The sequence below is a fragment of the Paramormyrops kingsleyae genome, chromosome 16, assembly GCF_048594095.1.
Source record: "Paramormyrops kingsleyae isolate MSU_618 chromosome 16, PKINGS_0.4, whole genome shotgun sequence".
Classification (NCBI taxonomy): domain Eukaryota; kingdom Metazoa; phylum Chordata; class Actinopteri; order Osteoglossiformes; family Mormyridae; genus Paramormyrops; species Paramormyrops kingsleyae.
Window position 1 is genome coordinate 20,796,059 of NC_132812.1, and position 15,510 is coordinate 20,811,568.

The following is a 15,510-nucleotide window of genomic DNA, read 5'->3' on the forward strand; positions in this document are numbered from 1 at the left end:
AGGCCTTGTTTTCAGTTCTCCCAGCTAGTTAGTTTAATAATTACTGATTCTGATTGGTTTCACACCTGGCTCACAGGTGAAGGAAGGCTGGAAAATCAACAGGGCTCGGCCCTTGAGGACCGTGAGTTGAATAGCCCTGCTATACGTCACCACGATATCAAAGGTGGACTACAAAATACCACCATAATTGCTGTTTGTCCGCTCAGGAGGTAGTGAAATGTGATGTATCTTTCTCTCAAACCGGAGCTGTAGAAAAAAAAACAGCGGCAATGCAGCCATTGGGCAATAATGTGCCAATTATATATGGCTGCAGGCTCCCAATACCGCTACAAAAATATACAGCTGCACCCGCCCATCTCAGGCCCCGCCCATCTCAGGCCCCTTCAGGCTCACTCACGCACGGAACAATTCGCCATTCTTGGGACCACCACGCGCAAAAAATAATAAAATAAAAGAATAAAATGATCATGTTGCTTCAATACTATTTCAGTCCTGAGGTAAATGTATTTCATGATTCCAGAATGAATAACGCGACACCATGTTCACAAAACCAAGTGTCTTCTACAGCTATATATAGCACTCACAGAGTGCTTGGGATGCTTGTTCAATTCTATAAAAATGTTTCAGATTTATTGGTTTCATAACAAAAGTCCATTTACAAGCAATGTTTAACATAAATGCACATATATTCCGCAGGTATTTTCTTTTTATTGTCATAATTTTTTGACTCATTCAATTCTGTTTTTTCCATTTTGCTATTAATTGCAGTTGTAGTCATTGGCTCCCAAAGGGATACTAAAGACAAATGTTAAATGCAAAGGTGTTACCAATAAGACTGCTTGTGAGTAAACCTTTTAACTCAGAACAGCCCCTTTAGAATTTTAATTTGGATTTCAACTTATTACTTACTTGAAATGAATGTTTTACTTAAAGCTATTTTTATCTGCAATAATTAAGATATTTTGCAGGAATACCAACTCTAACGCGTCTGATACGCTTTCAGTCACCTAAAATTGGCTACATTTAAAGCGTTGGGGGAGTTTGCAAACCGTACAGAATATTTACAAGGTAATAACACTTACACACATAAACATGTGTGTGCAGACTTGTCTCAAACTGAAAATCTCACGCCAGTCAGCTGACCAAAGTTAGCGACCCTGATTTTTGTAAACAAATACACTAATGATTTTTATTATAAAACCAATAAATTTGCAATATTTTCTTTATTAAGCAAGCTTCCGAAGAGTTTCAATGTATAAACAATTTTATATTTTTTTTAATATAAAAACAGAAGTTTACATCCCGGTAGTCAATGATTTGGCCACAAATCTGGTACTGTCCACTGCACAGCATTTTACAATACCTGCATTCATATTTTCTGACGGAAAACAAACAAAACACTGACTACATAATCTTCAACACCTACTGTCTCTATTCTTTCTTCCATTTTTAATCCATCGGTTACTTGTAGTATGATTCATTTTTACTGCAATTAAGTTTTTGTGAATTGATTATATTTCGGGTGAGTGGTCCACATAAAAAGCATGAAGCATTCGTTAGTACTCCTTATCGATTAACAAACTGCACAGTATCTTGTCGGCCAAAAAAATGCAACAAGTATTTTATTCGCTATGCAAAGCGCTTGTCTGCAGCACGATAAACTGCAGGGCTGGAGCGAAGCGCTGACGTCTCGCTATTCCACAACTTTCGACGTGTCAATCTCCCGCGCTTTCTGTCGCTATATTTTGACATGACGTCATCTCCTTTTCCAAATACCCGCCCACACCATTTTACGCGCGCAGCAGGCGCACAATGCGATTTAGCCGTCGTTCGTGACATCCAATCGAAATAGGCCGTCCTGAAGTTCTAAGTTGCCCAATGGCAAATGAACGTTTTAAGCACGGTGGCTGCTGGCCAATCATACAGTTGCGTCTTGGTTGCGGATCCAATGTATATATAGCTGGTTTAGGGAGTCTACCAATCAGAGCGAAGGGGTCCTCTTGCGTGTAGTGTGAAAGGTCGCTACGGCCACCGGCTTTTACCTTCCCCTCATCCGCCAGCCGCCGTTCCCTCTTTCGGATCTCGCAGCAATGGCGGAGCAACAGCAGTTCCATCTCTTACTGGGCAACCTGATGAGCCCCGACAACGGCATCAGGAAGCAGTCGGAGGTACGTGGCTGTCGGCGGGACGCCTTGGGGCCGCCGCTGGGCGCGCGAAAGCGGGGAGTGTTATTCGGCGGGCTTCTGCCGCTAGCAGGACGGCGGCGGCCCGAGTCGGCCCAGCCCACGTGTGAAGCGAAGCCGATGGCGGATCCGGGGCTGCGTGACCGCGCGGGGGGCTCCGCGGGAACGTACTCCGCGACGGAGACCCGCGGTGGCCGCATGGCCGTGGGCTGCTGCAAATGACCGCCCGGTACTTTTATTTTTTAAGAACTCCTCCGCCCCGAAGCTCACACTGGCTTTTCAGTGCGCTGTCGCTAACATGCTAGCGCCGCCTGGCTACCCCGCTAATCGGCGGATGTGATCGACAGCAGTCGCAAAGTTAAAAAGCGCCGATTAACTTAGCGGGCCGCCGCTTTATTCACACGGCTGGATCGTCCCAGAAAAGCCACTGCGTCTCTGTCCGCGCTCGTGTGACTTAATATATTGTGGAACTTTTAGTAAAAGTTCAATGCCATCACGGCGCTCGGGTGTGAACTCATAAAGCGATGTGAACGTGCACATTTAGCAAGGCTTGCTTGATGATGATTTTTTTTTTTGCGGGGTGGTTTGCACAGGAGACCTGTCAGCAGATGCCCGGGGTGACCCTTGCCCCACGGTCAGCACATTCCCTGCTGTAGACAATAACGGGCCGCAGAGATAAAGCCAGGCCAGATCCTCTCATCAGGCTCGGATGAGGGTTCCTCCTCTGTCAGGAACTTCACGCCCCCCCCCCCCCAATTTGTCTAGTCGGGTAGTCTGCAGGTTTTTTAAAAGAGCTGGGATGCCTTATTTAATAATTCTAATAGTAATGTCCCTGTTACACCTAATGGAAATTCTGTATGCATGCTCTGTTGCTGGTGTGTGGAATGCTGACCTTGAGTGATGGGAAATGGTTGCGTCTTCAAGATGATTTTCGAATGAGATTTATGCCTCACCCTAGAGAATGCTAGATGAACTTGGAGATTCTGGGGGTAGTACACTCTGTATGTTATATGGTCATATAAGAGGTGTGTGTGTGTGTGTGTGGGGGGGGGGTATGACCAGTTTAGATGGAAAGCAAGCTGCTGTTTGGTGTTTATTGACCATGTGACTAGCAGCTGAGAGTATTCCAGGCCTCTCATCCTGCCACAGATCTTAGATTCTTGACATCTTGCGTGTAATGAGTCAGAAGACCAGATATGAGCAGTTTGGAGGGGGTGGAAAGGTTGGCTTTGTAGCAGATGTTCCGAGGATGCAGGTCTTATTCTGTTCTCTTCCATCTCGCTGATGTAAAAGGAGAAGAAAAAAAAAAGCCTGGTACCTTAGCAGGTAAAAGGTCGTTCAGAAGATCCCGCTGTCAGTGTCTCCCCAGTGCAGTCGTAGCCGTAACATGTTGGTTGAAACCCAAGGAGTGACAGGCTTAAACTCTTGCAAAACGTCCCATCATGTTGCCGGAAGCCCTCATTTTCACAGGAATGACTGAGACCAGTGCCGCTTAACTGGCTTTTCTTGTGCAGGAGACGTACGACAACATACCTGGTCAGACAAAGATCACGTTCCTGCTACAGGCCATCCGTGATGCATCTGCCACAGAGGAGGTAAGTGACTCCTGTCCCCTTCTGAGGTTGGAGGGTTTTGAACCCCGTGCTGCATTTTGGCAGATTCTGCGGACACTTGGTTTAGGGACACCTGGCAGTGTTTGGTTATCTGTCACGGCTGTGTGAAGAGCGAGCTGCGCATGGTGAAGCATGCCCTCCATCCAGCAGCCTGTTTAAGCAGGCGTTTCAGCTGTTTCTGTGGCCCTCCCTCACCCTACTGTCCCCCCCCCCCCCCGGGAGGTGGGCTAAGGCAGTTAGTTACTGTAAGAGGGTGGTGTGAATTTTGTCCAGAGCTACGTACAAATGAGGACAGCTTAAGGTCAGATGGCAGGATCATCAGACATACAGGCAGGTGGGAGCTTAAGGGTCCAGTAGTGACATTATGTTGGCAACCTTGGGTTTTGAACCCATGAACTGCTGCATTGCTGGTTGTCCTTTTGCACTGAAGTTTCCAGTGACACATTCCTCCCACTGGCAGTGAGCATATCCAGCAGAAGATGCCTGGGACTCCTGTGCCTTTCCTCCACTGGAGGTCTCTGCTCCCAGTGGCTGACCTGCTACACTTTCTTGTGCTCAGTGATTCTATACAGTCTCCTGTGTTGCCCCTGTGACTTCAGATATTTTTAGCGTGCTCTGCTCTCATTTTCCTGCCTCTGACTTGAGGCAGCCATCCTGCGGTTACCTGAGTTTGTTGCCTTTTCGTGTGGCTTTAATGGCGAAACGTGTGTCATCGTCCCCCCCCCCCCTCCCCCGCCGCTGTCTGCCCCAACATTCAGGTCAAGCAGATGGCAGCGGTGCTGTTGAGGAGGCTACTGTCGTCATCATTTGACGAGATCTATCCCGGCCTGCCGGCAGACATGCAGACGGCCATTAAGAGTGAGCTGCTAGTTGGCATCCAGGCTGAGGGCTCTCCCACGATCCGCAAGAAGGTGTGCGACATCGCAGCGGAGCTCTCTCGCAATCTCATCGGTAAGAGCACTCGTACGCGAACCTCCTTACTGCATCTCATCATTACCTTCTCAGAATCCGTCGCCTTTGTTTTGTTCATCCTGTGAAGTTCTTGGTCGGTAGTAACCTGGATTTCATGAAATCTCAGCACAGTCCTGCTGTGCTGTCTTGCTCAAGGGTACCTAAATTGGCTCGTTCAGTAAGCAGATTCCCGCTGCGGAAGTGGATCCGCTCTTAGTCACCGCCTGTTGCCCAAGCAACTATGTAAGACGCTCAAAACTTCTGCTGCTTCAGATGACGATGGGAACAACCAGTGGCCCGAGATTCTGAAGTTCCTGTTCGACGCCGTCAACTCGCCGGACGTCGGCCTGCGAGAATCTGCTCTGCACATCTTCTGGTGAGCCTGGTCCGTGCTCTACTGCCCTTTCATGTCAGCCTTTGCCGGATGAAGAAGAATTCTGTTAAAATATGGAGTGTCGTCATGCAGATTTGCAGAAGTGTGGTGGGCAGAATTAAAGGTGCTGTGCATCACTTCCATGCCGGCCAGCTGTCCGTGGTGTGGGGGTGCCCTTCGCCACTGCCCCCCCCAGCTTACTCATGTGGTTCCTTTTTTTTTTTTTTTTTTTTCCCTTTTCCCCCAATAGGAACTTCCCAGGAATATTTGGCAACCAGCAGCAGCACTACCTGGAGGTGATCAAGCGTATGCTGGTGCAGTGCATGCAGGACCAGGAGAACCCGACGGTGAGATCCTGCCTGGCACTGGGCTACCGCACATACTGCACCAGGCTTGATCTTTGAGCCATCTGGGGTCTTGGTTTAGGTATTGTGCTGGTCTTTGCATCCCACTGTGCCGTCCTATGTGCTGGACTTTAACTCTGGGGCACTACAAGCATGCCTAGCCTGGGGGCTCTAGCGCTCTAATCCCCCCCCAATTCCATTAGAGGGGAAAAGGACAGACGTCTTATCATTGTCTGTTTTCGAAATGTATGGGAACTGGCCGCAGTCTCAAATGTCAGCCATTTATCCTACTCTGCCTGTTTGAAGGACATCGGCATCGCATTCCTGATGGCTGGTGCGTTTTGCACTCTGCATGTGAGAATTCACTGTGGGATGACGGTTCCCCTGGGGGCTGCAGAGAGTATTGCGAGTTCGGCCATGTCTGGCTGGCTGAGCCGTATTTCAACATGGAACCCAGAGGCCTTTTTTTGCTGGAGGTGGTGATACGGGATTTAATATGTGCCGTTCAGAATCGCTCTGGTAACCCATCTGCCGTGCTCCTTAGATCCGCACCCTGGCCGCCCGAGCCGCGGCCTCCTTCGTCCTCTCCAACGAGAATAACACAGCCTTACTCAAGCACTTCTCCGACCTGCTCCCCGGCGTCCTTCAGGTGTGACCGTGCTGGATTCTCTTCTGTCTGCTTGTACACATTGTTTCTGATCCATGGCCATTTTGTTCCTTATAGATTGGTCTGGGGGCATCTGGTGCGTCTGCAGCTTAAACGTGGTTTGCCTTTCCGTCCGCAGGCAGTGAACGAGTCGTGCTACCGGGGAGATGACTCTGTGCTCAAGTCCTTAGTGGAGATTGCGGACACGGCTCCCAAGTACCTGAGACCCAACTTGGAGGCCACACTGCAGCTCAGCCTGAAGGTGAGAGGGTCAGATCCCAGATCCCCCATCAACCGAGCTGCTTATGGTAGATGGATTATTGTCAAGATGTCCGTACCGGCTGCCTTTGAGGGGCATGTTGTTCAACTTCTGCTATCTATACATGTTTTTTTTATTATTATTATTTTGCAGCTCTGCGCTGACACTAGTCTGAGCAACATGCAGAGGCAGCTGGCCCTGGAGGTGATCGTCACGCTCTCGGAGACGGCGGCCGCCATGCTCCGAAAGCACACCAGCATCGTGGCTCAGAGCGGTGAGGAGGCATTCTGCGAAACGCCCGTCACTAGTGAAGGGCTGGGCTGAGGTCCGCACCTCGCGATGATGGCCGTGTACGCTGCATAAGCCTCTCGCTCTGAAAGGGGCGGATCTTAAATTCTTTAATGAATTGAAGTGAATGTAAACTCAATTTGGAACTTTCAATAAATGGTGCGTTAGTAATTATGTAAGTGTGATAGTGATTGACAGGCAGCTTTGCCAGTTCAGGTTGACTCAGATCAGCTTTGTTCCTCTGAATGCAGTTTCCTGGCTTCAGGGTTTATTTAAGCTGTACAGGTTATTACAATGGTCATTTACAGCTATTAATAGTTTTATTACAGGGCTTTTAATGGGGGAAAAACCTCGCCCCCTTGAACCTGTTCAGAGTGAGCATACGTTGAAGCTCGTTGTACTTTTTGTAAACGAGCTGTGTTTCAGTTTAGGGTGCAGCATAATGGAGGGTGCGGCTGCCTGTGCATTTGTTCATAGGCATGATGCCACCAAAATACGTCACACGGGCATTTAGTGCATCAAAACATCGGTGTGTGACTCCTTAGGATTGCTTGTCTCATTGGTGCTAAAAAAATAAAGGATGGTATTTTGTTTTGCGACATCTTCAGGGAAGTTCTAAATGCATCGTTTTCATTAGTGGGTCTGCAGCAAATCTTTCCTTTTCATTTTTTTTTCTCCTCATGGCCTGTTGGCAGTTAGGCTGCTTGTAGATGATTTTTGCTGCGTTTTCTGTGGGAGCTGCGCACCATCGATTTGGAATGTTAATCTGACATTCCTGACTCGGGGCAGTGGGTGTCACAGTAGCAAAGCTGTGCATTTTCAGACTTTTGTGTTGAAACGGGTGAAGCTCTGGCAGCCGCACTTCTGTTTTCAGCGTGAGTGGCCTAGTTGCGCTGTCCATCTGCAGCATGTAGCCACAAAACTAGATCTTGTTCATTTGACTTCCTCTGCTGCTCCACCTTTGGGTCTGCGTATGGTTAGGGCTTCCTCTGCTGCCCCCTGGAGGATGGGCTCCACCTTTGGATCTGGGTCCTCCCAAGGTTTCTTCCTCCTTCCTGCTGTAGGAATATCCCTCTGAATGTGTTTGGCCTTATGGTGTCAGTCTCGTGGGCTACAGTAGCTGCTGGTTAATCTCACCTCCTTGAATTTTTTTTTCCCCTTGCGCACATGTCACCAGTCCCACAGATGCTGGCCATGATGGTGGATTTGGAGGATGATGAGGAATGGGCAATGGCAGACGAACTGGAGGATGATGATTTTGACAGGTACAGAATCTTCACTGGTATCTCATGGCTTTTAAATGTATGGATCGTACTCTCTGTGGCAAATGGGAGTATGGTGTGGAGCCGCTGTTTAGTGCAGCAGTGTATAGCGTGTGAATGCAGGGGGTATATTACTGAGCGCGAATTGCGGCTGCTTAAGATGAAACGCGCTGTCTTGTGCGCAGCAACGCCGTGGCTGGTGAGAGCGCCCTGGATCGCATCGCTTGCGGCCTGGGCGGGAAGATCGTCCTCCCAATGATCAAGCAGCACATCATGCAGATGCTGCAGAATCGTAAGTTTGCATCCCTGCGGCTTGGGCCGCATCAGAAGATCAGAACAAAGCGCACAGTGACGTGTTTCCTAGCTACAGACCTGGTTTGAGGTCAGTAGTGGTCCGGAAGTGCTGATGTTGATCTCACGGCGTTCCCTTGGAACAGCTGACTGGAAGTACCGCCACGCTGGCCTCATGGCCCTCTCGGCAATAGGGGAGGGCTGCCACCAGCAGATGGAATCCATCCTTAACGAGATCGTCAGCTTTGTGCTTCTCTTCTGTCAAGATCCTGTGAGTCATTAGTCGTCGTCCCATCATTTTCTGTGACGTTTCCTGGAAGCCCAGAAGATATGGCCGCTTACTTTTTTTTTTTTCCCCCCCTCTCTCTCTTCAGCATCCCCGGGTCCGTTATGCTGCCTGCAATGCAATCGGACAGATGGCCACAGACTTTGCCCCAACCTTCCAGAAGAAGTTTCACGATAAGGTATCTTGCTGGAGATCTACAGAGGAGTGACCTACTACCGAGCGGTCTGCCTGACCGTCGTTCTCCCCACCCAGGTCATCTCGGCCCTGCTTCAGACCATGGAGGACCAGTCCAACCCACGTGTGCAGGCCCACGCGGCAGCTGCTCTCATCAACTTCACAGAAGATTGCCCCAAGTCCCTACTTGTTCCTTATCTAGACAACCTGGTGCAGCACCTTCATACTATCATGGTCGCCAAACTGCAGGAGGTACTTTGCCTTTGGAGTCAAAATCGTGTTGAATGTTAAGTACCCAAAGATACCTTTATTTCAGGCTTCCGATTTTCATAATAGGTGTGTAGTGACAATGAGTTGTAGTCCAGGGAATCTCATCTGGTGAAAATTGATGTTGAAGCTCCGTTGTGAACCATAACATGGTTTTTATCCCCCACTGCATTAGCTGATCCAGAAAGGCACCAAGCTGGTCCTGGAGCAAGTGGTGACGTCCATCGCATCCGTGGCCGACACGGCGGAGGAGAAATTCGTGCCGTACTACGACCTTTTCATGCCCTCGCTGAAGCACATCGTCGAGAACGCCGTGCAAAAAGAGTTGCGTCTGCTGAGAGGGAAGACCATCGAGTGCATCAGCCTCATCGGACTGGCTGTGGGCAAGGAGAAGGTACCTCCGCCTTCCCATGGTGCCTTGCACTGGCTTCTTTAGGGATTTGCTGTGTTTCTGACAAATTCCACACGTGCTGATTAGGGGTGGCACGGTTCACAAAACCCACGGTTCGGTTTGTATCACGGTTTTAGGGTCACGGTTTTCGGTTCTGTATGGTTCTTGTTATTTTTTTCTTTTAATCTTTAACACTCCAGAAATGTACTTCAGCATATGATATATATATATAGCTTAATTATCCACAATTTAGGATACAGTATTAAAAAAGTTATATCATGTAATCATGCATAAACTGAATTTGACTTGACTTAAAGCACATTATTAAAATTATTAAACATTATTAATCCCAGAACAGTAATAAAATAAGTCTTGCCTTAACATAAATGCTAAGAGAATAGATCGCTTTAATTGCCATTACAGTTGGGTATGGGCACGCGGTCTTATTTAGAAAACATACAAAAAGAGACGCATATAATGTTTAATCATTCGTTTTGTATTTGTCCGGTCCACGGGGTTAATTTAATTGGGGATCGTTAAAATGATAGATCACCTATCTTGATTAAGCCTGATTCGGTTCGTAATATATATATATATATAAAAAAATTGGTATTAATTATATTGAATGTTCTTGAGTAATCGATAAAATCAGTTTCTGTATATGTACAAGACATCAATCTGTAATAGTGCAAAATATGTCCAGTTGATATGTCTAGTATGATCATCTGGCAATAGCCTGTAGGTCTGTGTGGTCAGACACTGTGCAATAAACAGAATTTTTAGGAACATGGCAAATGTTCACATTGCAGCATGGAAGCAGGCTCACTGTTACAACGCTGACCGGGGAAGCAGAGGCGAGGAGACCTAGGATCGGGGGAATGCGGGGTTTAATGAGCAAAAGGAACACAGACGAGCGGTAAAGCAGAATTACAATATAATGACCGGACTGGAGAAAGAAACGGAAACGCGGACTAAATACAATGGAGTAATGACAAATTTGACAACAATCAGGAACAGCTGGTAAACACGGGGAATCCACACAGGGTTAACGAGGGGGCGTGGCACACGGAAAGAGCGGACGATCGAGGCATGATACTCACTGGAGTGCTTTGTCACAGATAACTTAACTTAATTTTCTTTAACAAAGTGCCTAACCGCACATTAAATAAAGTCACACAACAAAGGCGCACAACAGTGTTCAGATGTTGTGCTATCGGTCGGCTGAAATTTAAACGTTTTCTTCAGAGACTGGGTGGTAACGCCGAAAACACGAGCTAAACGCAGCAAACGAAAGGCTACCGGAAATTACTTAGCTGGCTGAACTTTTACCGGAACTACGTCATACCGCTCTGTGCATATAGCCTATTCTTTCGCGCGAAAGGGAAACACACTGATGTCACATACGGGGCACGAGGCTACATTGCGCATGTCATGAACCGTCGAACCGTGCAACGCATGCATGCTCCGAACCGAGACAAGCGAACCGAACGGTTCGGTTTTTTTTCATGAACCGTGCCATCCCTAGTGCTGATGTCTGGCACTGGTTTTTGTTCACTAGTATAATGCAGGTGTTTTGTGCTAATTCTGCATGCTAACCACCCAAAATGAGAAATGGGTGCATTTGAGCTATTAATGGAGCACTGCTCTTCCCCGAATGGCTGCAGTTCATGCCTGATGCCGCAGCCGTCATGCAGCTGCTTCTGAAGACCCAGACAGACTTCAACGACTTGGAAGATGACGACCCACAGGTTAGGGATGCCTAGGAGTTACTAGGTTGGGCTCTTTGAGGCCGTCTTGCCCCTAACCACCTCTCTACTGTTCTCAGATTTCATACATGATCTCAGCATGGGCCAGAATGTGCAAGATCCTTGGGAAGGAGTTCCAGCAGTATCTCCCTGTGGTCATGGGGCCCCTCATGAAAACTGCTTCCATCAAGCCTGAGGTGGCCCTTCTAGACAGTATGTGCCTATTAATTGTCTTGCGCTCTGCATATTTTGTACTATTAATCCCTGTGGAATGGGTGTGTGAATTTGATATTTGTCTCGTACGTTTTAATGTGTACGCCGCAGCTGGTATGAGCTGTTTGGTTCATCCATATTTCAGCCCAGGATATGGAGAACATGAGCGAGGATGATGGTTGGGAGTTTGTCAACCTTGGTGACCAGCAAAGCTTTGGCATAAAGACTGCAGGATTGGAAGAGAAGGCCACAGCCTGCCAGATGCTGGTGAGCATTATGGGATTTCGTTCAGGCTTTGGGTTCCAGCTCAGTTTCTGGAATAAGACTTTCCTCCTGGACCATGGTACACTTGGTTAATAAATAACTCACACACTTTTGCTTTCAGTCTTCATAATTGGACATTGCTCCTTATCTAGCCTGTTTGCTTATGCGTACTGCTTCTAATCTCAACTTTCGCTCTCTTCTAGGTGTGTTATGCTAAAGAGCTGAAAGAAGGTTTTGTAGAATACACGGAGCAGGTTGTGAAAATGATGGTCCCACTGCTGAAGTTCTACTTCCACGATGATATCCTTTCCAGAGCATCCCCTTTTTATGTAATTTTTGTTTGACCATATTTAGCTCTCTGCCCAGGAGAGAAACTACTTACTGTGGTGAACTCCTAGCCATTATGCCTGACTGTTAGTTCTGTGTAGCTGTACCAGACTGGATGTTAGGTCTCCAGTCCTTAGTGGCCCATGAACTGGAGCTGGTTGAGTTCCTTGACCGTACGGCACGTGTGCGAGTAGCGGCGGCGGAGTCCATGCCCCTGTTACTGGAGTGTGCACGCGTCAGGGGACCTGAATACCTCACCCAGATGTGGCACTTCATGTGTGATGCCCTTATCAAGGCCATTGGCACAGAACCAGACTCTGACGTCCTGTCTGAGATCATGCATTCTTTTGCTAAGGTAGGTTGGGATCTCTCATTCATTGAAGTACTGCATGTAGACCCATCTTCTAGAAGTTACTGTACTTGAGAATCCATTTGATATCTGTCAAGTCGCAACAGACGTGGCAAGTTCAGGTCCAGAAAGTACTAAACCAGACCAAGTTTTTATTTCAGCCAACAAGTTGACTTTACTCTGCTGGTTGGTTGAAACAAAACCTTGGTCTGGATTTGTTCTTCAAGGACCTGAACTACCCACCTCTGGCTGGTGTTATAGTGGTTGAGAGCATATGCTCCTGGCTAAAGTACTTTTGATCCTAGCTATAGATATTACCCATTGCTACTTTAAAGGGGGCAGCTCCGCTAAGCAGTAATTTGGATTTCATGGAACTGCAGTAAAGGCTGCTGACCCATGTCCATCCCATTGCCTCTCCAGTGCATTGAATTGATGGGAGATGGCTGCCTTAACAATGAGCACTTTGAAGAGCTGGGTGGCATCCTGAAGGGCAAGCTGGAGGAGCACTTTAAGAACCAGGAGCTTAGACAAGGTGAGCCTCGGTCAGTGAAGGTCCATCATACTTGTGCTCATGCTCTATTCACTGATGTTTTCTGTCTCCTTCAGCCAAGCGGCAGGATGAAGATTATGATGAACAGGTAGAAGAAACCTTACAGGATGAGGTAAATGTAGCTGCCGCCAAGACTGGGGAGCAGTTCTGTCGAAGTAGGGTACCAGCTTTGTTGGACCTTGCGAATTAAAGTATGCTGGTCTACTTTCTTTTATGGGTAAAGAGCCGGGTTTTGTAAACTCCTGCATGTATTTGTGTTTTGGCCTAGTTAAGTAGATTTATCTCCCCTCCAGGATGAAAATGACGTGTACATCCTAACAAAGGTGTCCGACATCCTGCACTCGGTCTTCAGCAGTTACAAAGAGAAGGTTCTGCCCTGGTTTGAGCAGCTCCTACAGCTCATAGTCAACCTTATTGTGAGTACTTGATCCATTGGATTAAAACCTGCAGTTGACTTCACATGATTACCGACGCCTGGCCTGGCGGGGTGTTTATCGGCAATTTGACAATCCGCTTCCTGTCCTACAGTGTCCACACAGGCCCTGGGCCGACCGGCAGTGGGGGCTCTGCATATTCGATGACGTGGTGGAGCACTGCAGTCCCTTGTCCTTCAAGTACGCAGAGTACTTTCTGCAGCCCATGCTCCAGTCGCTGTGTGACCCCAGTCCTGAGGTGCGGCAGGCAGCCGCTTATGGGGTGGGCGTCATGGCACAATTTGGCGGGGAGAGCTACAGGACCTTCTGCACAGGTAGTGATCCCAGGTTCTTTAGGGTTGCTCAGTGTGGTGGTTGGGAGGATGTTTTGTGTAGGCATTTCATTTATTCCCTCAATATTAGAACCGGCTGTGGTTCACACTGATGCTTTGGCTAATGCTAACTGGATTGTCTCTTGTTGACCAGAGGCCATTCCTCTGCTGGTGGGTGTGATTCAGGCAGCCAACTCGAAGGCTAAAGAAAACGTCAATGCCACAGAGAACTGTATCTCCGCTGTTGGCAAGGTGATGAAGTACAGACCGGAGTGTGTCAACGTCAATGAGATCCTGCCTCATTGGCTGTCTTGGCTACCACTCAACGAAGACAAAGAGGAAGCTGTGCACACCTTCAACTTCCTGTGTGACCTCATTGAAAGGTCAGTGGTCCCTCTTGCTTCGCCTTCCCGTTAAACCACACGATTGAGCTTTGGGGTTGCTGATCAAACTTGCTTTGTTTCTCCGTAGCAACAATCCGATCATCCTCGGACCTGACAACTCGAATCTTCCCAAGATATTTTCTATCATCGCAGACGGCGTCGTCAGTGAGTCAATCAAACGTGAAGATGGGTGTAGCAAACGGCTGGCAAATGTCGTCCGTCAAGTACAGGTCAGCACTAATCTTAGATGTGTTGAAAGCGCATAATCTGTAACGACATCTATGGTAAACTGTGGCTCTTTCGCCCCCTAGGTGTCCGGAGGACTGTGGACGGAATGTGTATCGACACTGAATGAGACGCAGCAGAAGGCTATTCAGGACCTGCTCAACGCTGCTTGAAAAATCCTCTGCCATCTAAACATGGACATCCTAGCTCCCGACGATCCTCTCCACTCCTCCATGGCGCTCCTTCCTTTCCCGAGCAATGAACTGTAGCATGCGTGGATTTGCCGTGCAGCGAGCTCCCCCCCAGCCTGCTGTGGGCTCTGGGTCTGTGCTTGTCGCTTTGAGGTCCCACAAAGGACCCCAAGACACAAGCACCCTGCAGTACTGACACTTTAGAGTATTTTTGTATTGGAGCGGCGCCCTCATTTGGTGAAAGGGAAAGAACCTGTCATCCATTTTACAGTTAGGTATAATGAATTTCTAGTATTTGGATTTCTCTCCTTCCAGATCAGTTATGTAGGTGTGCATTGTAACAGCCTGATGCGTTTCTGTTCACCTAGTGTAATCTGTACTAAACTGCGTTGCGGTAGAGAGCTGCTTGTCTCCGGTTTCACAGGACTGGTTTGAGGACCTTCTAGAAGTGCGCGTGTGTGGTTTGGGGGGACACCCACCACCTATGTCACATTGGCTCCCCCCCCCCCCCCCCCCTCATGCCTCATGAGCAGCTGCTGACGGCAGAGGCTGTGTGGCTGGCCCTCTAACGCATTGTAAAATGTAATGGCATGTGACAGTAGCTCATTCAGTCCTCCTTGAAATAAACAGTGATGGGAAAACAGCTGGCTGGTTTGGAGATTTGATCTTGAACTAAAACTTTTTTGGGGGGGGGGGGGCAGCTGGTTTTGGCTGTATGAGTTGACTTTACATTTACATGTAGTTTCATAGCTGATTGGCTAACGTCAACACAAAGACGCAGCTTGTGATCCTGATTTTCAGAAAAGTTACGGAGTGAACTTATTTGTAAATGCAAAACAAAGAGCAGCTTCCTCTTCAGCTTTCATAAAAGTGCAGGTGTTGCAGCAATGATTGAAATTTTGGACGGGTCACTTGGGCCCTTGTGTGTTGCCATAATACCTCAACTAGCAACTGCAGCGATTGATATTTCCAACGCAATAATGGTATTTGCTCATTGTCCAGACTGAGGCCGTGGGCTGAAGTTGAATAGGGATGCCTGGTGATTATTCTCCTACAAGCAAAGCTGCCCTTTACCTTACTTGTCACATTCTCTTGGATGGACTGAAACCCGTGTGGTAACCTGACCGCTGCTACTCTATATTTGACGCTCTGGTCGCTTCCGGGAAAACAGTCGCTAGCAATAGTTAGAA

The 15,510-nt window shown here is 48.0% G+C and overlaps 1 protein-coding gene across 1 annotated transcript; it reads left to right on the forward strand.

The window, feature by feature from the left end:
- Positions 1-1,960: 1,960 nt before the first annotated feature.
- kpnb3 (karyopherin (importin) beta 3) lies at positions 1,961-14,963 on the forward strand. Its single transcript, XM_023793119.2, has 26 exons — positions 1,961-2,168; positions 3,698-3,778; positions 4,555-4,747; positions 5,021-5,123; positions 5,371-5,467; positions 6,009-6,113; positions 6,250-6,372; positions 6,523-6,643; positions 7,835-7,922; positions 8,105-8,211; positions 8,357-8,481; positions 8,585-8,674; positions 8,749-8,922; positions 9,113-9,331; positions 10,993-11,076; positions 11,154-11,286; positions 11,432-11,553; positions 11,754-11,850; positions 12,060-12,232; positions 12,647-12,758; positions 12,833-12,888; positions 13,070-13,192; positions 13,305-13,524; positions 13,676-13,904; positions 13,993-14,134; positions 14,216-14,963. Exons 1-26 carry the CDS (start codon positions 2,091-2,093, stop codon positions 14,300-14,302), a joined length of 3,282 nt encoding a protein of 1,093 aa, XP_023648887.2. The 5' UTR covers positions 1,961-2,090; the 3' UTR covers positions 14,303-14,963.
- Positions 14,964-15,510: the final 547 nt, after the last annotated feature.

What these genes read in the sequence shown, in the direction of transcription:
- kpnb3 (XM_023793119.2), top strand. Translation starts at nt 2,091, where the DNA reads ATGGCGGAGCAACAGCAGTTCCATCTCTTACTGGGCAACCTGATGAGC. An exon ending in TGGTCGCCAAACTGCAGGAG is followed by an intron (nt 8,923 to 9,112) that starts GTACTTTGCCTT and finishes CCACTGCATTAG; the next exon opens with CTGATCCAGAAAGGCACCAA. An exon ending in CCACAGCCTGCCAGATGCTG is followed by an intron (nt 11,554 to 11,753) that starts GTGAGCATTATG and finishes GCTCTCTTCTAG; the next exon opens with GTGTGTTATGCTAAAGAGCT.